General features: G+C 50.3%; 6 protein-coding genes across 6 annotated transcripts; 5 read left to right on the top strand and 1 right to left on the bottom strand.

Annotated features, from left to right (window-relative positions):
* Positions 1–595: 595 nt before the first annotated feature.
* VFPPC_17645 (hypothetical protein) lies at positions 596–745 on the top strand (the record flags this gene model as incomplete). Its single annotated transcript, XM_022429337.1, has 1 exon — positions 596–745. The coding sequence occupies one exon, from the start codon at positions 596–598 to the stop codon at positions 743–745; it is 150 nt and encodes a 49-aa protein (XP_022285625.1).
* Positions 746–2,272: 1,527 nt separating this feature from the next.
* Positions 2,273–3,481, top strand: VFPPC_05161 (glycosyl hydrolase; the record flags this gene model as incomplete). Its single annotated transcript, XM_018284399.1, has 1 exon — positions 2,273–3,481. One exon carries the CDS (start codon positions 2,273–2,275, stop codon positions 3,479–3,481), a length of 1,209 nt encoding a protein of 402 aa, XP_018145873.1.
* Positions 3,482–4,971: 1,490 nt separating this feature from the next.
* Positions 4,972–8,773, top strand: VFPPC_05162 (beta-tubulin cofactor d; the record flags this gene model as incomplete). Its single annotated transcript, XM_018284400.1, has 3 exons — positions 4,972–5,142; positions 5,192–8,013; positions 8,071–8,773. The coding sequence occupies 3 exons, from the start codon at positions 4,972–4,974 to the stop codon at positions 8,771–8,773; spliced, it is 3,696 nt and encodes a 1,231-aa protein (XP_018145874.1).
* A 5,758-nt stretch (positions 8,774–14,531) lies between these two features.
* VFPPC_05164 (hypothetical protein) lies at positions 14,532–16,142 on the top strand (the record flags this gene model as incomplete). The annotated part of the gene is made up of 2 exons (XM_018284401.1): positions 14,532–14,866; positions 14,972–16,142. The coding sequence occupies 2 exons, from the start codon at positions 14,532–14,534 to the stop codon at positions 16,140–16,142; spliced, it is 1,506 nt and encodes a 501-aa protein (XP_018145875.1).
* A 1,167-nt stretch (positions 16,143–17,309) lies between these two features.
* Positions 17,310–18,180, bottom strand: VFPPC_05165 (RNA polymerase, subunit H/Rpb5; the record flags this gene model as incomplete). The annotated part of the gene is made up of 3 exons (XM_018284402.1): positions 17,310–17,835; positions 17,923–18,005; positions 18,091–18,180. 3 exons carry the CDS (start codon positions 18,178–18,180, stop codon positions 17,310–17,312), a joined length of 699 nt encoding a protein of 232 aa, XP_018145876.1.
* Positions 18,181–19,390: 1,210 nt separating this feature from the next.
* VFPPC_05166 (nuclear segregation protein (Bfr1)) lies at positions 19,391–21,072 on the top strand (the record flags this gene model as incomplete). The annotated part of the gene is made up of 3 exons (XM_018284403.1): positions 19,391–19,537; positions 19,706–20,869; positions 20,953–21,072. 3 exons carry the CDS (start codon positions 19,391–19,393, stop codon positions 21,070–21,072), a joined length of 1,431 nt encoding a protein of 476 aa, XP_018145877.1.
* Between the last annotated feature and the right edge of the window lie 122 nt (positions 21,073–21,194).

A 21,194-nucleotide genomic window follows, 5' to 3' on the forward strand; every position in this document is an offset into this window, starting at 1 on the left:
GAGTGAGCTCCTGGGCGACGTGAAAGCGAGAGCCTAAAGTTGAGGAGAAAGGGGACTGGGAGATGGAACTTGAGCTCTTGGCAGGAGCAGTCAGTTGTTACCACCCTTCTGGAACGAATTTCGTCATAATTCCATGTCATTTTTTGGGTTGGGCTCACGAGATCGTTACTCAAGAAGGAGCGATTGAGTTACGGGAAGGAGCCAATGTTGTTGGGGCTTTTGGATGGAACCATGTCCGATGCAGCCAAGGAAGCTCACATCACGCACCGCATCACGCTCTGCACCGGGAATAATATCGTCCTGCTGCATCAGGCACACGTGGTCGGCCATCGCGCAATTCGCAACATGAATTGTGAACCAGAGAAAACCCCGCGATATTCACCAGCTCGTTTGGCACCTGATGCTCTGTGGGTAACAGCAACGCTACGACCAACAATCTTTGTTCGGCGTCAATGACATCACGCGGTCGTATGGTTCATGGATTTTTTATGACTCCCCCAACCCTTTCCTGTGAGGGTACCATCGTCAGGGGAACACTGCAACTGCCACGAAGTTCCTGCCTTTTCCTCACTTCCACGTGGTCGAGGTGATACAGATGGCATCATCATATCTGTCACCTTCTCACCGCTCCGCAAGCCAAGGAATGACCACACCTCGGTGTGACCTTGTCAGACCAGATGCGGTTCAACAACAGCACGAAAGAAAAAAAAGGGAGAGAGGAGAGAAGAAGAAAGGTCTTCTGTGAAGAAACGAAACTACATGCCGCAAAGAAATTTATTATTATCATGCACCGGACCAAAGGGGCTGCATCAACCGCATGTGGAACTCGATCCGCAAACTTTAGAGCCAAGACCAAATGGTTCAAACTCATGGGGGCGGTGACATCTCACAATTCAGGCGTGTCGCCGCCCTGAGACCTTTCGCATCCTTTCGGCCAATTTTGGCTGGAGAGGACGGACGAACAGGACAAAGAAATCCAGCGATAAAAATTGACATAGCCGCCCACCCTACACTTTATCGTACGGCATCCACCCTCTTTGTGAAGATGCGTGACATTCGAAGCCTTGGCTAAAGCATTCAGTGAGTTGAACAAGGGGCTGCACTGCAAGGTGTTTAAAGTTGGCACAACCTGACGGACAATGGTGGCCTGTCAACATCTGGTGCCCACTTGGACTTGAAGGGGCATGAAGTGGTAATCTCGCGCTGAAACAACATGCCTGCTCTTTCAAAACCACGACTCCCACCAAGCTCGCCACAGTCAGTGTCTGACCATGGGAAATTCTGGCTTACATTGACCTTTGGGCGCAAACGGGGATTGGTGGTTTCAACTTGCAGCTTCAAAAAATCGATCACATTCAGAGCACGGATATTGGCATCATTGAGGGCTTAAGAAGGTTGTTTTTTGTTGCAGCACACAAATACGAACCACCTACACACCGGTTTGTCAATTTCTACTGGCACAGCATCCTGTCCAGTTCCTGATATGGTCATGTTGCGGCCGGCGTTGCGACATGGGTGTTATCCAAACTGGGCGCCAATCCTCTTGACCGCACCAATCACGGCGCCCCGTCTACTGCCATGACCGGGAGCCTGCCGGCAGATCGGGTGTGCTTGGCTGTCAAGAGTTGGCTCCATTTCCCGGCACCAGTGAATATATTCTGCGACCAGGGGTGCCAGCATGACTTGATAAGGCGGTGCATCTAGTAAAGGACCTTCTGGCTTGCCCTAGACAATGCAACACTCCGGCGCGACCCAAAGAAACAACCAAGGAGGGTCACCGGGACAGGAGCATGGCCCAAACCTCGGTGTTTCTCAGGTACGGGAGGGCACGAGGTGCCATGCTTCAAAGTAGACTGCCTGTGGGTGGTCCATCATTGTTTCCAATCAATCATGACCGTGAATGAGAGTGAGCTGTATTCGGTCGAGTCAAGCGCCAACCTCTTTTCACCTGAAATCATTGTTCTGACGTGGGGTTACGGATCCCTTTTATGATATAATGGACCATTCCCGCCCGGCTTTATCTTGTGGACAAGCTGCCACGCTTTTCGTTCGCTCTTTGGTTCGTCTCTTGCAAACTAAGCATAGCTTAATTGTATATTGAACTGCGAAATACTGCTCCTGATTCACTCATTCATACATGGCAATAGGCATGAAAGTGTGACTTCAAGCATCTCCTGCTTCACAGCATACTTGCCGTTACTCCTCTTCCCAGCTCCCTTTATCTTGACTTTTTTGACAAACTTCATAATTTCTGAGACTTGTTTTGGAAACAATGACTCGCAACCACTACCAACGGACACCTTTACTCGTCGCTGCCGCCATCTGTACAGCGATGAGTGGCATTGCTGTTGAGGCCGCATCTGCGCAAACATACACAAATAACGCAGTATTAGGCATAAAAGCTTTGAATGCCAACTGGTACAACGTTCGAACAGGCATCTGGGACAATGCTTGGTGGAACAGCGCAAACGCACTCACGACCCTGGCAGATTTTGCAGCGGTACGCCTTGATGAGGCCAATAAGCTGAACATTGGCGGTTACATGCGGAACACATTTGTCCAAGCGCAAAAGACCAACGTACAAACAGTCAAAAATTTTGACACGGGGGGCATGGTATCATCTGTCTACTGTTTAGACAATAGCGACGGCTGTCTCGCGAAACGAGACTTTTTGGGAAAGCGTGGCTTTGACGACTTTCTCAATGAATTTTATGACGATGAGGGATGGTGGGCCTTGGCTTGGTTGAAGTCGTACGATGTAGCAGGTGACAAAGAGTATCTGCAGGCCGCGATAGACATATTCAAAGACATGCAAACCGGAAGAGATACAAACTGTGGAGGCGGAATCTGGTGGAGCAAAAAGAAGACGTACGTCGCCAGCATCGCCAACGAGCTGTATCTATCTGTGGCGGCCTCTCTTGCACGACGAGTTCCCCAGAACAGCACCTACAAAAAGATTGCCATCGATCAATGGAACTGGTTCGAGAAGACTGGCCTGATTAACAGTAAAAAGCTTATCAATGACGGCCTCACCAACCCAGGGTGCAAGAACAACGGCCTTCAGACCTGGTCGTACAACCAAGGCGTCATTCTTGGCGGACTTGCTGAGCTGTTTCGACTCACCGGCGACCTCAAATACATCGAGAAAGCTATGCCTATTGCAGAGGCAGCTATTAAGACCCTCTCGGTGAACGGAACGCTGGTAGAAACTGACAAGTGCGAACTGAGAACTGGACACTGCGGCAGAGACGGCCAACAATTCAAGGGAATATTTATTCGCAATCTACGATATCTAAACGACGTGGCCCCCAAGCAGGAGTTCAAAGACTTTATCAAGCGAAATGCCGACTCTATTTGGGCTAAAGATAGAAACAACGAGAACCTCCTTGGAGTAGCATGGACGGGGCCGTACATTGCAGCCACTGGACCATCTCATAGCAGCGCATTGGACGCTATAGTTGCTGCTGTGGCCGTTGCGTAAATAATCCTTATTGCATAATAGCCAATAACGTACGTATGGGACTCGGAAGGTTGGTATACTGTTTATATTTTTCTTGGGTACAGCATTGCATGATGAGCGGTTATGAAGTCATTTTGGAATACAGTCTTATGAGTATTTTCTTACACGAATTGGTAATTATTATTGTTTTTCGGCCATCTTTCACATCTTCAAATGTTTGACGAGGATGGAGAGGCAGCCGTTGTCCACAGCATGTTTATAGGATACATGTGTCTCCTTTCTACGGGACACACCCAAAGCATATATATTGATAAGTCATAAAACCCATTAACATAGTCAAACAGTCCCATGATGACAACATAACCTTGGCACTGCACTTGCAGATACACAAAATGCCTCTTCACCATCGTTTGAGTTGCACTTTCTATCAGCTGCAGTAATCACATGACAGTAAGCCTTACTCACTGGCAGGTTACATCCATGTGACCAGAAGAGACAGGTTTACGTGATTGGGTATTGAAACGGACATCGTTGTTAGTGATTGCTGTTTTTCAGTGTCGTGGAGCGATTAACCTGCATGTTGCTTGACTTGGTTCCAGGGCAAGTGGAATTAGCGAACCTCGGAGAAATTCTTTCCAGAAAGCAAAATATTAGTACTCCCATAGTGTACTTCAGGCAAATTTGCGTTTCCAGGGTCCACGAGTTGTGGATGGTCGCTTCGTCTGGTCTTGTGCCAAGTATACTTGGTTGAGGTGTAGGGTTGGCCGACTCATTCACTGGCATGTATCCCAATAGGCTAGCAGCATATACCGTGTGTCTCGTGACAAGGAGAATTCGTATCAAGAGAGATTTGGTTACTTGTTGGTAGAAACGTGCGGGCAGTTTGTGTTTTTGATGGTGCGTATAAGTTTAGCTCTCTGAAGTTGTAGCTTGGTGGTTGTCGTTGTCCGACATTGTGAGTAGTCGTTGCTGTGTGTTTGGGATTGGTTGGTGAGAGCCATTTCTTCCACAGCTGATATATTATGTCTTGAGGGGTATACTTTCACCTAAGTGGGATCTAGTATTGCCACTTGTGGTTTCTGGCTGCCATCTCTTGGATTTGGTTCACAGGGTTAGGGTTAGCACTCTCACAAGTGGTTTTGGGCGGGGCAGATTTCAAGTCCACTCCATTTGTTGAACTCAACCTCAAGAGGGACATGACCAGTCATGCTGATATCACACAACAACAGGCCTGGGGAGTTGTCTTGAGTGCCTTGTGCGCTTTATAATCATATTTGGTGTGTATCTACCGTGTTATTTACACTTCTGCTTGTTGACCAGGCGATTTTAATACGGCTGCCTGGAGAATTTGCAGCCCACTCAACCGCTTCTCCAGGGGCATAAATGCTGCCTTGGGCGTCAGAAAACAAACCACCCCCTGGCGAGAGGCCTTTTATGCCCGCTGCGCGACTCTCACCATTTAAACCCTCGATTTAAACTTCAGATTCGAGTTTTCTGACGGTGTATTCATCATGGATGCCCCAGACACCGATTTCGACATCAAACTGCAGAAGATCTCTGGTGACTTGATCGCTGACCTCGACCGCGCGTTTACCACTCTACTCCGCAAACCTAATGGTCATGGGGGCACTCAAGTGCGGTCCTTTGTAAGGGCCAGAGAGACATTCAAGTCTACCACCGCGGTAAGTCGACCTGCCCGCACTATTAGTTTGCGATACTGATGAAACGAAGATCCTGGACACGTTTCAAGAGCTTCCACAACTCTTAGATCCATACCTACCGAAATGGATACCACTGTTGGCAGAGTCCTACCTGGAGTATGCCCAGATGCGGCGCAGAATGAAAATCCCTCCTAGACAATCTAGTCTTTTGGTGCCCGTTGACTACGCCATCTGCCGGATCTTGTATGGCTTCTGCAAAGTCCGCGGAGAAAAGGTCATTGTCCGCTTCTTAAACGTGGAGACCAGATATCTCGAGGTCCTTCTTTCGGCAATAGAAGAAGCAGAGCACGCATCTACAGCTGATTCCCAGAATCATGGGTGGGAATGGGAGCAGCGGTATGTTGTGCTTCTCTGGCTTTCGCATCTTTTACTGGCACCGTTCGACTTGTCAACCATTTCGACTCTGGATATAGAAGAATCTGGCATCCCCCATATTTCTGGCCTCGAATGGCCAGATAATTTGCCCGGCATCACTATCAGAGTAATTCCACTTGCTATTAAATATCTCTCTTCTCCGGGAAAGGAAAACGATGCCGCCAAGGCTCTGTTGGTGCGGGTAGCAATGCGACGAGACATGCAGCAACTGGGTGTATTGGATGCCCTGGTTCAATGGGCATTGGTCTCACTCCAGCCTGGAAAGAATGGCGATATCGAGTCGACATATTTCTACCTTGGAGTATTGTCATTCTTAGCTGGGGTATTGCGGTCCTCAGCAGAGACTTCAGACATGGATAAACATCTGCCTTTGATATTCCAGTGCGTCTATGATATAGCCCTGGGCAACAATGAGGTGTCGAAATCGATCATCCGGCTCGCAGTAGTGAGGAAGATGATCCTCAAAGTTATTCGGTCTGTAATTGTGTCGCTACTGCGGCAGAATCGGCAGAGTATGGCTAATACAGAGATGGCGGAAAGCGCAATCGGCTACCTGCTCGACAGTGTATCTGATAACGACACACCAGTCCGACTCTCGGCCAGCAAGGCATTGAGCATCATTACGCTCAAGTTGGATCCTGGCATGGCTTTCCAAGTAATCGAAGCTGTGCTCGATTCCCTCAACAGAAATATTCTTTGGACAAAACCTACTAGCAGCCAGGGAGACAAACCTGTAAGAAATTTGTCGGCGGTAAATCATCTGGAATGGCACGGCTTGATGCTCACGCTCTCCCACCTGCTTTACCGTCGATCTCCTCCAGCTGACCAGCTCTCCGATATCATACACGCTTTGCTGTTGGGACTGTCTTTTGAACAACGAAGCACGTCTGGAGGTAGCGTAGGTGCGAATGTTCGCGATGCCGCTTGTTTTGGTATTTGGGCACTGGCTCGTCGGTACACTACACAGGAGCTGCTGAATGTGCCCACACAATCTGTTTTCGCGGCAAAAGCACACCCTTCTTCAAGTTCAATCTTGCAAGTTTTGGGTACAGAACTAGTTGTTACGGCGTCGCTGGATTCTGCGGGAAATATTAGACGTGGCGCGTCTGCAGCCCTGCAAGAACTTATCGGACGGCATCCGGACACGGTGGAGCGAGGAATAGAGGTTGTACAGACTGTTGACTATCATGCTGTTGCGAGGAGGTCTAGAGCTGTGGAGGAGGTGGCTGCAAAGGCGACGAAACTGTCTGCTCAGTATGGCGAAGCGCTTCTTGATGCCATTCTCGGATGGAGAGGCATTGGAGACATGGATTCTCTATCCAGGAGAGTCACTGGTGCTGCTTTTGGCATCCTAACAGCAGAGGTGGCTCAACTGGATAGTACCTCGCCAATGTCTCGGTTCCTTCTCACGATAAAGTTGGTCATTGCGCGAATTCAAGCTCTTGCAAAGCGGCAGGTTGAAGAGCGACATGGCTTGCTCTTGTGTAATGCTTCTGTGCTAAACAAGGTTTCAGCGACTCTACGGGAAGGTAAAGATGAATCCCATATTGATTCATCGCTAATTGATACAGTTCTCAGTTCGGTATCTGACATCCTCGAAGATGCTCGAACCACTGACTATCGAAAGCCAGAGTTGATTGCTGAGGCAGCCGGCTGTCTGGTTGTGTCTTCACTGCCAGTAATCCAGGCAGCAGTCCTTGGAAAGAAGTCTGGCATACATTTGGAACCAGGACATGATCTTCTCTCCTCCTCGCGTTCTCAAGAGTATATATGCTCTGCATTGAAGTTACTTCCAAATGGATCATCATATGAGAATGTCGAAAAACTTATTTCGACGCTGAAGATGATTATCCCAACATGGCTGGCCAGGAGTGAACCCGAGACCGTGGAACCTGCATCTGAAGCGGCTCTCGTACTTGTACTCTTCTCCAAGAGCCAGGACAGAGAGAAGACACTTCAAGAATGGGCTTCTATGGTCGAAAGTAAACCTACTACACGAACAGTAACCACCGGACAAGGCTATTTCCATGCTTTGGCCATGGCACAGCCTCTTGCGAAGCAGGCTGTTCGTGATCCTCATACAGATCTGGCTTGCCAGGCATTCTTGGACCGGTGGGCAAAAGACGACGATATCGACACGAGGGTAACTATACTGCAGAGCTTGATCCGCAGTCGCCTCCTACAAGCAGAAGCAGGTATATTCCTGAGTTTGCTAGTCGAGGGACTGAACGACTATACTACAAATGCTCGGGGGGATGTTGGCTCGCACGTCAGAGTGCAAGCCCTACGAGCTGTTAGAAAAGTATGGGAGGACGACACCGGCTCAGCTGCAACGTCAGAGGTGATGAAGAAATCTGTCAAGGAGCTCTTCCCTTGTATTTTACGCCTTGCAGCCGAGAAACTTGATCGCGTTCGACCGGAAGCCCAAGCCGTTGTAGCATTGATGATGAAGGACTGGTGCGTCTTCCCCCAGAACCCAAAAGCTGAAGAACTCAAAGCTAATAAATGTTGCAGTGACGCAAAATCTTTTCAATCCCTCACATTCTCATCCAAAGATTACTTTGAAACTCTGCTCAACCTCATCTTATCAAGCTCGTTATCACCACTCCTCGAAACTTCCGATGCAGACAGATCCGCATGGATGGCAGAACTCATGTCCGGCTTCGTCACGTCCGCCGACACAGGAAACGATGACCTAGTCATAGCAAGTCGAGCAGCTCTGACAGATTTCTGCGAAAAGTCCCAACAGCATCTGGACATGGTATGCCATGCTCTCACATCAAACTTGCGTTCTCGCCACGGTGATGATCGCATAGCTGTACCTACACTTGAGATTATCGCGTTTTTGTTCCACGTCGGTTTATTCCAGCAGAGTCAGGGGGTCAATCTCCGCAATTTGTGCCTGTACACACAAAAGGCGGGTTACAAGACGGGCAATGTTCGCAAGATTATGGCATGCGTGAAAGTCTACGGTGCTGTGGCGGGCCTATCTACTGGGAAGGGAGATGATGTGCGTGTTGGTGTGAGTGAAGCTAGGAAGAGACTGGGGGCTTTGATGTATCATCCCTGGCCGCGGGTTAGGAGTGTTGTTGTCGATGAGATTTGGGGATTATCTGGGTTTGAGGAAGTCGAGGGTGCAAAGTTGACGAGCGTCGATTGGTCTGCCGCCGGGAAGATACAGATAAAAGCTACGGTGCAGTCGCTGGGCATGGAATGATTACAACTATTGGGCATTACCGTAGAAGGCTTGCCATTATGCGCGACTTTCTTCCTTTGAATAGGGATCTCTCTCTCGGCATTTGTTGTAGTCTAGCGCCACGTCCAAGCAGCCGCGAAACTAGTGACACCTTCGTTCCAATAGTAGAGTATGCCTCCTACGCCACAACAAGATCAAGATAGTATCAGAGGTGGCTGGTCAATGTGAAACACTTTGTCCGGCTCCTTCTGGATGGGCCTTGATAAAGCAGGGCGGTCGAACATTCTCAGGCATTGTTGGTGCGCCAAACATTGGCTTTGGCTTCGGCACCTGACGTGGCTTTTTCTAAGCGATTCATGTGAAGTCGTCACTCATTTACTGTACTATCGACCCTCCCGGGATATGCTTCATTAACAGATTTAAACGAAGTCAGTTTTAACTCATTAATTCTAATTACTGTTGGTTGTTAGGTTTGTTTTGTTTTTGGAAAAGAAACGTTGAAGCACAGATCACATCTGAGAAATGACTTTCCAGGGAGCCAGGAGAGGCCATAAGCTTTCCCCCAACCGAAGCCATGGGGATGCCGACCCGTCTCTGTGTGTAAAGACTGCACCTGTATGGTGCACAGGTACAATACAAGACCCCAAGTTTCAATAGCCGTTCGGTGACGGATTGTGGTGGTTACGACAGCCGGGTTGAGGGTTGAGTTTACGAGTCAAGTGAACCTGTCAAAGCACAAGTCAACATGGAATCAACTGGCGGTGGCAGGCAGGGTTCTTCAGGGATCGACGTTCGATAACTGGAGAGAGTTTTCCTATCGCCTTATCCCTGTCACGGCTTCGCCCGAAACTGTAGTTGGTGTTGGCTGGTTTGGTTGTGGCTCCCAAACCGCGTGTTATCTCCGCCTTGTGATTGATGGTGGCCAAGGGTCATTTAATTACTCAAGTACAGAGTACTGTGGTCTTTGATGTCCAAGTTGAACATGTTGGTCACAAGTGGCAACTCGGCTCCAGGTGAAAGATATGGGTTGGTTCATGATTGACTTGGCGAGTTCCAATTTGGTAGCCGCACCTGTTGGAGTTGCACGAGTCCAAAAGTTCCCCAGTGATACGCATCAGATATTCGAAGCAGCGGGTTGTCAAGATGGCAGGCAGCAAAAGAAGAAATTGAGCCCCCACTCACAGATGCTTACATACAGGAAGTATGTACAGTACTGTACTGAAGAGTACCGATTTGCAACTCACTGCGAACCATCGAGTGACCCAGTACTCCGTACTTGGTTGGTTATCTCGCAAGGACCCATTCGGTGAACTGAATTGGAGGTGTGGCTGCTGACATCAAATTAGCCAGTACTGGCTTACCCCAGGTTACGATGGAGTCGGCAAACCACGAACTGAGTTATGGTTCCACAAAGTGCAGGACGAGTAACCAAATCAATCAAACATGTGCAACGAGTCGTGAAGGAGAGCAACGCCGGAGTCGTAGTTACCAGGGCGAACAACTTGACAGCCAGCCGAAAGCCTGAATGTTAAAGCAATTCAACTTCCAAGGTAACCCGTAGTTGCTGGGGTAGTTGTATGGTTGCACCCAACAGTGGCCGTCGCATAAAACCTGTTGGGGTTTGTCAATATGCCACAAAAATCGTCAAGGCAAGGCACCCCAAGGATGCCCCCGGACTTGTCTAGAGCGTGGCTAGACTCATGCTTAGCCTTGTCTGGCCCATGTGCCTTTTTGGCGCACCGGGTTTGCTTGCAGTGTGAATGCTGTCTTCCCTGAAAACACCAACCTTAAGAGCAGAACTCTCCCATTTGCACATGCATCTGACACCCAGAGGAACTGAGGCTCCATATCTCACACACTCCAAAGTCACCTCCCGCGTCAACCCTCAAGTGCTGAAAGACGTTTTGGGAGAAGACCGGACCCATGCCATTGTCTCACTTGCCTGATGGAGCGATCGTGGCGCCACGGTATCCGTGTCTCGCACGTGCTGACTGGGTGCAAGAAAAAGAAAAGAAAGACGCAAGCTTAGGACGCTAGTGATATGGCAAAGGGAGACCTGGATTGTCGATTGCTAGAAATAGAATTTTGTCTCTGGATAAGTCTTGCAAGCATGCTGTGTCTGTGATGGTGCAATGTCTTGGTGGCTGGCAGAAGCTGAGGAACCGGAGCCTTGTCCTTGAGTACCGTCAATGGCACCGCTCACGTTTGTGGCTGGCCTTTTCTTGTAACTGCCCTTGGTGCTGTGCAGGTAGGGAGTGGCTTGCATTCGATTTCGGTATTGGAAAGTGATCAATGTATGCCGTAGGGATAGACACCGCTACTCGCAAACGACTTTGCAACGTTCAAGACGCATCAAAAATTAACCTACGGACAGGAGAAAGTCAAGTCGTGCATAATATTGGCCATATTGCATTGGGGACATTGAACGCACAGCTGCGGAGGAAGGGAAGGTACGATGCACTAAGAAAAGGCCTGGTCTGGAACTTGGTACCCAGTCTCCCCGCTGCCTGCCAATCTCAATGGTCAAGGTCCACGTTGGCTCTCGATCAAGTCTGGTCGAGTCTGTTCCATTCAATACACTCGTACTTGTACTCCATCTCTAACTCCATCCTCGGCTTGAAACTTCCAAAGGCGTGGTTTGTGAGCTTCAGCTTGGTCCATCTCCAACTCCGTGGCAAACCCGCACCATCGCTATACTTGTAAGTACTTTATGTAAACACAGCTTTTACCTTCTCAATTGTGTGATCTGCTGGCTGACTGGCTGGCTGGCTGGCTCGGCCCGGGTTCAGTCGCCACCTCAATGCAACCTCGCATTTACTGTCAAAGGACTTAAGGTCCACTCCTCAACCCCGATCACCGTGCTCGGTACGGACAGGAGTCTTGATGGGGCAACCTCTCTTCAGATAAGGATCCAATGGAGCCAGGACGCGGCCAAGCTGCATGTCAATGCCAAGTTTGGAATCCAAGCACCACCCCTTCCTATCATCTCGTGATGAGTGTTGGACAATGTGTAATTCTGTTGCCTGAAGTTCGCGACGAAATGTGCCATCCCCACCACTGCAGCGGCTTCATGCACCAGATCGAGACCGCCAAAATGCCCAACCTCTTGCTTGATCTGAGAGTCATCAGTGCACCTCAAATTTAAACCGAGCAGATCGTGAAATTTGGATGTTGGGGCGAATAAGACGCATGGCAATGTTGGGCAACATCGCCTGGCTGGCAGCTCGCTCAGTCATGGGTGATAAGTTAGAGTACAGTACTTCCACTTAGCGGGATCGTGCAGCACAGGAAGGAAAAGCCTGCAACTTCAACAATGGCTACACTGAACTGATAACTTACCATCCCTGGTGCCCTTGCGGAGCCAAAGAGCTCATCAGTCTTTGCTTCACATTTGTTGTTATATGAACCAGGTTCAGCTGCCGCCAACGCAGCCGCGAATCCTGCAAGGCTCAGCATGTGTACCATTGTGGCAGATTCGGCGGCAGATCGAGGACGAGCTTCAAGGCTCTCCTTGCCCGAAACAGTTGCACCAACCTAATACAGCATTTCGCTTTTACAAACTGTACAGTGGCAGGCAAGTTTTGGTAGCAGTCTCAACTCTCCGGCATCCCGAGAGCCGTGGGAGACTGGCTGGGCAATTGTCGGCACACATCCGAAAGCCTGTGGTGATGGTGTATGAGACGCTGTCCAGGGGTCGAACACCTCTGATGTGGGATCGGCAAGGGTAGCAGATGCTACGCAATCTTCGAGCACTTCAGGATGAGGCAGTCAAAGTCTAAATGTTGCCATTAGTGGTGGCCTTTCATCGCAACGGGACAACGAGTTTGGTTTGCCTGACAGCAATTGTGCGGAGGGTGAAAGTCGACCAAAACTTTTCATCATTCGCCGCATAATTGCCGAATACAGTTTGGTTATGCTCTCTATTCATTCTGGTTCCAGTCAACCACCCCATTTCTCCCCGCCTCCAATGTGCAGGCTGGGGGTCACAGCATCCTGGGGAGTATCCACGCGAGCTCAAGAACTTCATTCAGCCAAAGACGCAGAGTACATAACTATGTGAATCGCCACTGGCTGCAAGCCAATCCTAGCGCGTTTACGGAGTAGCTGATGTGACATCTGAATCAATGGGGCTCATGTCTCGCGCCTCTGGAGCACAGACGTTCGATAACGATGGAGCAGGATGAACAACGCTTGAGTCAATGAATACCAGGTGGCGTACGGACTGATTGGCGCCTCAACTGCCATCTGAGTTGATTTGGAAGGCTGCCCAGGTAGGACCATTCAGGCCAGTATTGAAGCCCTAGGACTGTTTCCAAAACCACGGAAATTGGGTGAAGGTGGTGGGTTAATTTGATTGTGCAGGTAAGAGGAGAAGAAACGAGAGAATGGCCCAGCCATGGACAGACAATCCCTTTGAACTGCTCGCTTGTCCGCAATTGTGCGCGGCTGAATAAAACTCATGACCCTAATATTTGCTGCTTTTAGACACTGGGTTGGAGTGTTTGCGGCTGACTTCCTGCAGACCAGACGCATGAAAGCCGTCTCTGATGCCCTGTGTGCGATCTTGGGCGACGAGACCAACACAAACCAGCTCGCGAACAGTTGACAACTTCCAGACTCGTTCTTGGGGAGTGCGCTGTCTGTTCAGAAGCCCTCCGTGGAGTCGGGGACAATTTTCATCAGGGTCTGGTCCTGGCACAATCGTTCGCCTGTCGGCAGAGCCACCCCAAGAGGGTGATGATCACAACGTCACGTCTCGCCTGGCCACGCCAAGACTTGGCCAGTGCTTGTCTTGGCTTTTCTCAGACCAGTGGTGAATCCTTTTTCTTGGCCATCCCAAGCCAACTGGGCATCCAACTGGACATCCGCTCCGGCGGATTACGCACTTCGCCAATCATGACCAAATCGTGGCCTTGTTGGCATCCACAAAAGTCCACCAAGCATCCACCAGAGCCATGCCCCAAAAGCCATCCCATACAATCAGCACCTCCACAATAGCGTGTCTGTCGAACCTGGCTTTGCAACCAAACAAAAGTGGCGTTCTCTTTGCTTTATGCTTGGCCCTGCACCTACCAGGTGTCCCACCAAAGGCTTGAGAGGTTGAGAGGCCAGACAGACCAGGCCCCTGTCTGACAAACCATGGCGTGCCGACTCGGCCAACCCAGGGAAGGCCGTTTTCTCCAGGTTCCCCGTTGGCCGCTCACATCGATAGCAGGTACCCAGTTACTTGGCCTGGCCACATTGTCATCGCTTATCCACGTTGAATGCGCGGTTAGCGTACCGTCCGTATTAGCCCGCCGGTTTTGAAAGTAAGCCCAGCAAGTCGCCTCCCCATAATCGCTTTCAGACTGCCCACATCCTCCCAACCTTTACTTTTCAATTATTTCTCCTTGTTCTGAAATACAAAGTGCTTCGGGCTCGATCTGGGGTGCCTCTGGGCTAACTACGTTGCCGTCAAATCTAGCTGTGCCACCGAAACATCCTTTTGTCGATGCGACTTCAGATATTATTCCTCGCCATCGTATGCGACAACCCATCTGGTGCAGAATATCCTCTTCCGACAACCACAACTTTTGGCCTCATGTCCTCTTGACCCTGGAGATCTCGGCTTTCCTGGACCGAATCCACTGAAACCATACGTTCCCCTCACTTTATTTATACCCGCAGGTCGAGGGTTACGAAGCCGTTTTGAACTGCCTCTTCACTTTTTCACTTCGGCATATCCTCGCTCGTCGAGCCCACCCGGGAGCTCGGCGGGCGCGGAGCGAATTTTATCGCCATGGCCATCTATTCAGAGGCACCCGATCTTCGGGCCTTCCGCCATGATAAACCGACACTGCTTGTGTGTTGGTGGGCAACATCATTTTGCACATTAATGATTCTACTGCGAGTTGCTGGTCGGTTTATCAGAACGGAACGGCTATTCATTGAGGACAAGATCGCGGCGTTGGCGGTGATCCCGCTCATTTTGCGGATGGTTTGCGTCCATTTCATTTTGATTTATGGCACAAATAATGCCGATTTCAGCGGTGTAGAGCTCACTGCTGTACAATTACATCAGAAGAGCGTTGCTAGTGGATTGGTTCTGCTAAGCAGATTCTTCTATGCTGCAACGTACGTGTTTCTGAGACACAAGCAACACACTGGACGCATTGCGGCCTGGTGGTTGCTTTGTGCATGCTTTTACATTCGAGCTAGCTGCTAACTGTATTGACATAGGCTGTGGATTCTGAAATGCGCAATTCTTGAGTTTCTCAAGCGCTTAACTGACCTCACCTGGGAGAAGGCTCACCACACCGCACTCATCGCAATCCGATGGACATTGTTGGTAACATTCATCGCCGTCATTATTAGTGACTTAACCGAGTGCCAACCATTCGCACAATATTGGCAAGTGTTGCCTGACCCTGGTGGCCAATGCCGACAAGGATATGCACAGCTGATTGTCATGGCCACGTGCAATATCTTCACCGACCTTCTACTCGTCATATTTCCGATTCCCATTATTTTACGAAGCAACATGGCTCCGGCAAGAAAAGTCCAGCTCGTCTTGCTGTTTTCTCTGAGTTTGTCTGTTGTTGCTGTCACCATTTACCGAATACCCCGAATTATTCAGGAACATGGCCGACAACAATACAGGTCACTGCTGGCCTCTGTCGAGTTATTATTCGCGACTGCGGCCGCCAACGCCTTGGTTCTTGGCTCCTTTGTTCGCGATCGCGGAGTCAAGAAGCAGAAGTTCCGGCGCAATTCTGGCGCCGACTCGTTTGATCGCTCAAGTGGACCCCGGCGACCAACATTACATCGACAATGGGGAAGCGATGAAGATCTTGTTAGAGATGTTGGCTTAGGCGTCGATCCAGAACTTAGAGGACAGCTTGATAGTCCCGACATTGAGCATTTCACGCCGGCGCGAAAAGTGACGCAACATCTCGATGCTGACAACACTTGGCAAGGTGCCAAGCGCCGAAGCCATACGGAGCAGAGCGACGACTCCTTACTTCCACACGACCCACTAACCAAGGTGGACTCAAGCAAAAAGGGCATGTCATTTTTGGATGTTGGCGGCTTGCTGGACGACTCGGTGGCGGGCAGCAGCGGCAGTTACAGAAGAGGCAGCTATACGTCCTCAACGCTAGATCCCAGCTCACCGAGTACCGCTCCTCCGCCCTCAGTGCCAGCTTCCAACAACGGTCTACGTCGAGGCTCGACGGCTTTGTTACAAGATTTGGGGGGCCTCCTTGGACCCCTCAACACCCGAGCTGCCAGGGCAAAACCCAAAGGCGGCACAGAGCTCCAACCTATTCCGCAATCCCACGAAGAGCATTATCATCCTTCACACGGAAAGCCGTCACCGGAGCTCATGGATCCGGGCGGTCTTTTAAAATGAGACGCCCATCAGTATTTTCTTTATCTCAGTTTTATGAGGGACACATCCAGGTCTTTTTACGTCTCCTACATGTCGAATTACTTTACGACACTGGTATAATCATGTGTTTCATGGCAACGACCTCTTTCCTTTTTTGTTCTTTTTTTTTTTTTTTTTCAAAGCATAGCCGGAATGTGACAAAAGTCTTCCCCGGTGTATATTCTTGATACTCAGTTAGACACTGGTTGTCAATGGAGTTTCGGAGGTACTCCACGCACCTATACATGATTAGATAATATTTTGCCGACAGATGGTATTAGGGAAGGCCGAGTCGCTCGGCCTTCTCTCATCTCGGGGTTCAGGTTACGATATTATGCGGTTTGGGAGGGGAAATATTGGGTATTGGCATGTTATATGAACACTTTGTAATTATGGGTGAGTTATGACGGGGGCGGTGTCATGGTGCATATACCCGGCGAGAAGCCATGTTTTGAATGGATATTTACGGATTTCGATAATCGGGGGGATGATGGACCCTATGGCCCAAGGTCTAGGAAGTAGTAGATTCGAATAAGCAAGATGACCTTAAGTTTCCGACCCTATTGTGACCAGCAACGCAGTGGACTATTCACAAGGCCCTTTTCATTTATTTGTGATAAATACTGTGTATGATTAGTTGTATTGGCTTCCTGTATATTTGGGATCGATGTAGTAAAGCTTTTCAATTTTGTCGGCCTGATATACGACACAGTATTTGATATACATTTTTGAGTACTTGGCCAACTTACCCATATCTCTCCGAAGCAGCTAGGGTAGGTGTTTACATTTGCAGAAAGTTTGTCCAGGACAGTGCCTAACAGCTCCTGAAGAACTCTATATACGGCAGTGTTCTCTCATTGGCCGCTGGGTATTTGATTACAACATAATCATGACATGTCAGGGATAGTTAGATGGTGATTTTGATGCCTGGCCGGTCCGCTGAGTGAGACGTAAACGTGGTTTAACAGAATATATTGCAGTTCTACCAATTGCGAATCAATAAACCCCTGAAACGCCGCTCATTGTACCCAAATGCTTAATGTGTTGGCCACAGTTTCTCCTTTTGTCCCCTCAGCCGCGAGTCATAACCTGGCCTCGCTTATCGACTCCTTCACCCAATCGCAGTGTGCCTTGCGCATACACACGTGCTCAGACACACAATCTATAGCTAGCATACCGACCAGCCGTCTCGCTGATTCGAATAATCTTAACGACCTGTCCTCTCTTGAGCCCCAGATATCTCGCCACGGGATCCTTTTGCAGAATTCTCGGCAGCTGCGTCTCCTTCAGACGATATCGCTTCAGCAGGGCCGTCTTCTCATCCCTGGACAGCAACACGTGTCGGGGGACGAGCTCGTGGTGCGTGATGTTGACGAGAAGGTCGTCTTCCAGGAAACACTCAATCTTGGCGAGGTTCTCGACGCTAGCGAGGGACTTGCGGGCCGCGGGCGACAAGGCAACGTGCGTGACCATGATGCCGGTCTTGTAGTTGTTGGAGATGGTGTATTTGGCGAACTGGCGGATCTGGCCGACGCCGAATTGCTTGTCGGTGAGGAACTCGACCCAGACGGGGCCGCAGTCGGGGACGGGGTCGGGATTGGATTCGGTTGCTGGAGGGGTGTTTTTCTTGAGCATGGCGTCGCTGGGACGGGCTGAGAATTGGAGCTTGGAGCGGCTGAAGTGGTTGGTTAGCTTTGGATCGTTGGGCGAAAGGCTGATGTGTGAATCGAGGTGATGTCAAGGACCTCGTGTTGGAACGTACTTTACAGAGCCGTCTGGGTTGCAATATTCGTCGCGGAAACGGTCCAGCGAAATGTTGACTTCTTCCTCTGCTAATTCGTATTCCTAGACAGCAAGATTAGCACATGGTCCTTGATGGAAAAGCGCATTTGAAGCTCGCTTTCGTTCATTCGCATGCGACGCGGCGTACCCGATCAGCAACCATCTCGTGCACCGTCCTCCACGCTCTCCAAAGTCTGACAACCTCCTTTGACTTGGCATCGTTGGGCAAATCGTCCATGATGGCTATGGTTCGCAACTACTCTCTCGTGTGCTGCGTCTGTGTTGTTTGGCGTGACGCAAAACCGCAAATCGTCGTCGTTTAGCGTTGGATCAAAAAGATGTCGTTGGAAAATTGTTTGCCCATTTTTTTTGGCAGCCTTGCAGCTGGTTTCCCTTCCGTATGCAGAATGGGTCGCAGGTGAGCTGGGGCGGTCATGTGATACGGCCAGCGAGGAACGGCCATTTGACCCCACATTTGGCGACGGAAGGGTCTAGCCTGGACTTGGAACAAAATGTAGCTGGACGGAGAGAGAAAGGTGCAGTGGCTTGGCATGGTAAGGTATTGATGGCTTGATGGGTTGGGGACGTGGCTGTCCTGGACTAGCGGCGGATTTGAATGGAACCAACCCTTGAATCTGAGATGGAAGGGTCTGCTCTGGTTTGGTTTGGTTCGATGGTTTGGTGGACAATGAAAGTTTGCCCCTGGTGGCCTGGCCGGGCCACGGTGTGGTGAAAGATGGAAGGAGATGACAATGTCAACTGGTGTCGTTGATGATTGACAGACATTCCCTCTCGATTTGACTCTGCGAGTCACCATCAAGGTAGCAATGATGCACAGTTTTCTATGGATTGTGTCACCCAGCTCCTGCGTGAATAAAATATATACAGTTCGCTCTCGGTGAGCCAGAGTTTTAGAATATTTTTGTTTCTAATTCTGAACTCTCCGAGCACATTGTGGCTGTTGAGGAGGTGGATGAAGATGAAGAACAAAACCCCACCCACAAAACACCACGCGAGGACAGGTAGTCAGTCCCTCATAGAAGCAGCGACCAACGCATTAAATCTTGACAAACGGAATTGGACATACGTACTTAAACACTAGCAGAAAAATAAAGAATTATTAGATTGTCTCTCGTCCATCAGTCCAGTCGACCCCGGGCTGGATCTGGACCTGGACCTGGTCGAGCCCAGTCCCCATCCCCATCCACATGCAGACCTGGGCCACACTTTTTTTTTCCAACTTTGACTTGCACCACGACGTCCGCCGCCACACCTCGTGTCAACTTTACTTTCTGTCCGTCTCCTAATTATCCATCTATCCACATCTCTCCATCTCCCCAACTTTTCAACATTCCTCCCATCCATTGCTCGCGAGGATAACCCTCGACGGCTTCACATCGGCCTCTTCTACTCGGTATTCTTTTGGCACGCCTCTTTCGACAAGTACAATGGCTGAATCTGCTGCGCCCGTCAAGTCTGACGCTCAGGCTCCTGCGGTCGAGTCCCAGGGCCGACCTACTCGCCCCGATGAGAAGGTCTTCAATGAGGCTCTCGCAAAGGCTGAGAAAGACCACAAGGCTTCTATGGACCGATTGGTATGTTTTCCCCTTTCTCAGTAGAGTCTTTATTTTCCATTTGTTGGCTCTTCAGCCTGCGAATTCATGGGATATCTCCAAAGGTCGCATCATGCCGCACAAAGCCCACAAAAAGACACAATGCATAACCTCCACTCGCAACGCAACTAACCGCAGCGCTGTGAATAGAACGCCATCAAGGCCAAGATCGATATTGCCATGCCCAACAAGAACAAGGACCAGCCCAGCCCTACCCAGAAGCGCCGTCAGGAACTCATCGCCCAGGCCAACGAGATCCGCCAGAAGCAGGCCGGTGGTAAAACTGCCCGTACCACCAAGCTCGACCAGATCAAGCGTCTCGACGAGCAGGTCCGCAGCCGTATCGCCGAGCAGAAGAACGCCAAGGCCAAGGTTTCCTTCAAGAGCGCCGAAGACGTCGACCGCCAGATTGCTGCCCTGGACAAGGAGGTCAACTCTGGTACCATGAAGCTTGTCGATGAGAAGAAGGCCCTGTCCGACATTTCCAACCTGCGCAAGATCCGTAAGAACTTTGGCCAATTCGACGACTCCCAGAAGCAGATCGACGACCTCCGCGCCAAAATCAAGGAGATCAAGGACAGCATGGAAGACCCCGAGCAAAAGGCCCTTTCTGAGCAGTACAACAAGATCCAGGCCGAGCTTGACACCATCAAGGCCGAGCAGGACGAAGCCTACAAGGGTATTTCCAGCCTTCGCGACGAGCGCTCCAAGCTGCAGGCCGAGCAGCAGGCTAAGTACACTGCCATCCGCAAGCTCAAGGACGACTACTACGGACAGAAGAAGGCTTTCCAGGCGTTCGAGCGTGAAGCCAGGGAGAAGGCCAAGGCCCGTCGCGATGCCGAGCGGGAGCAGTACAACCAGGAGAGAAAGAAGGCCGCCGCTGACAAGGCTCTCGCTGAGGCCAGCGACCCTGCTTATCTCGAGGAGCTTCGCCGTGCCAACAGCCTTCTCCAGTTCCTTGACCCTACCCACAAGGCTGAGGCCAAGGGTCCTCTGACCGCTGCCAGTGGCCTGGGTGCCCAGGCTCAACGAACCGTCGATGACTCCGCCCTCAAGGGCACCAAGCTGGTTCGCAAGGAGGATAGGGATGACGAGTACGCCCCTGCTGTGAAGAAGAGCAAGAAGGGAAAGAAGGCCGGCGCCGCTACTGCTGCCCCCGCCAAGTTCTTCAACTGCCCCCCCTCCGTTGTCGAGGACTGCGCCTTCATTGGCGTCGAGCCCCCCATGGGCAGTGCCGATGTTCCAACCGTGATTGAAAAGGTCAAGGCCAAGATTGAGCACTGGAAGAACGACCAGGAGGCTCAGACTCAGCGTGTAAGTGCCACCATTTCACTACTTTTAAGAACCTAGCGTAATATTATCTCACAAACACACATATACTAATATGACTGCATTAGAACATCGAAAAGGCCAAGAAGGAAATCGAGAGGCTCGAGAAGGAGGAAACCAACGGCAATAAGGTCGCCGAGGTCACCGAGGGCGTCAAGGACGCTTCCCTCGACGATAAGCAGGAGTAACGCATTGAAGCTCCTATAACCGCCGCCATAGAGCATAGCTCCGCCTCGTTTGTTCCGTGGTCCCTCAACAACTCACCTAATTCCCTCCGAGTCTCACCTATATCGAAAACTCCACTATCTTA

Source organism: Pochonia chlamydosporia, chromosome 3 (genome assembly GCF_001653235.2).
Source record: "Pochonia chlamydosporia 170 chromosome 3, whole genome shotgun sequence".
In the NCBI taxonomy this organism is placed as follows: Eukaryota; Fungi; Ascomycota; class Sordariomycetes; order Hypocreales; family Clavicipitaceae; genus Pochonia; species Pochonia chlamydosporia.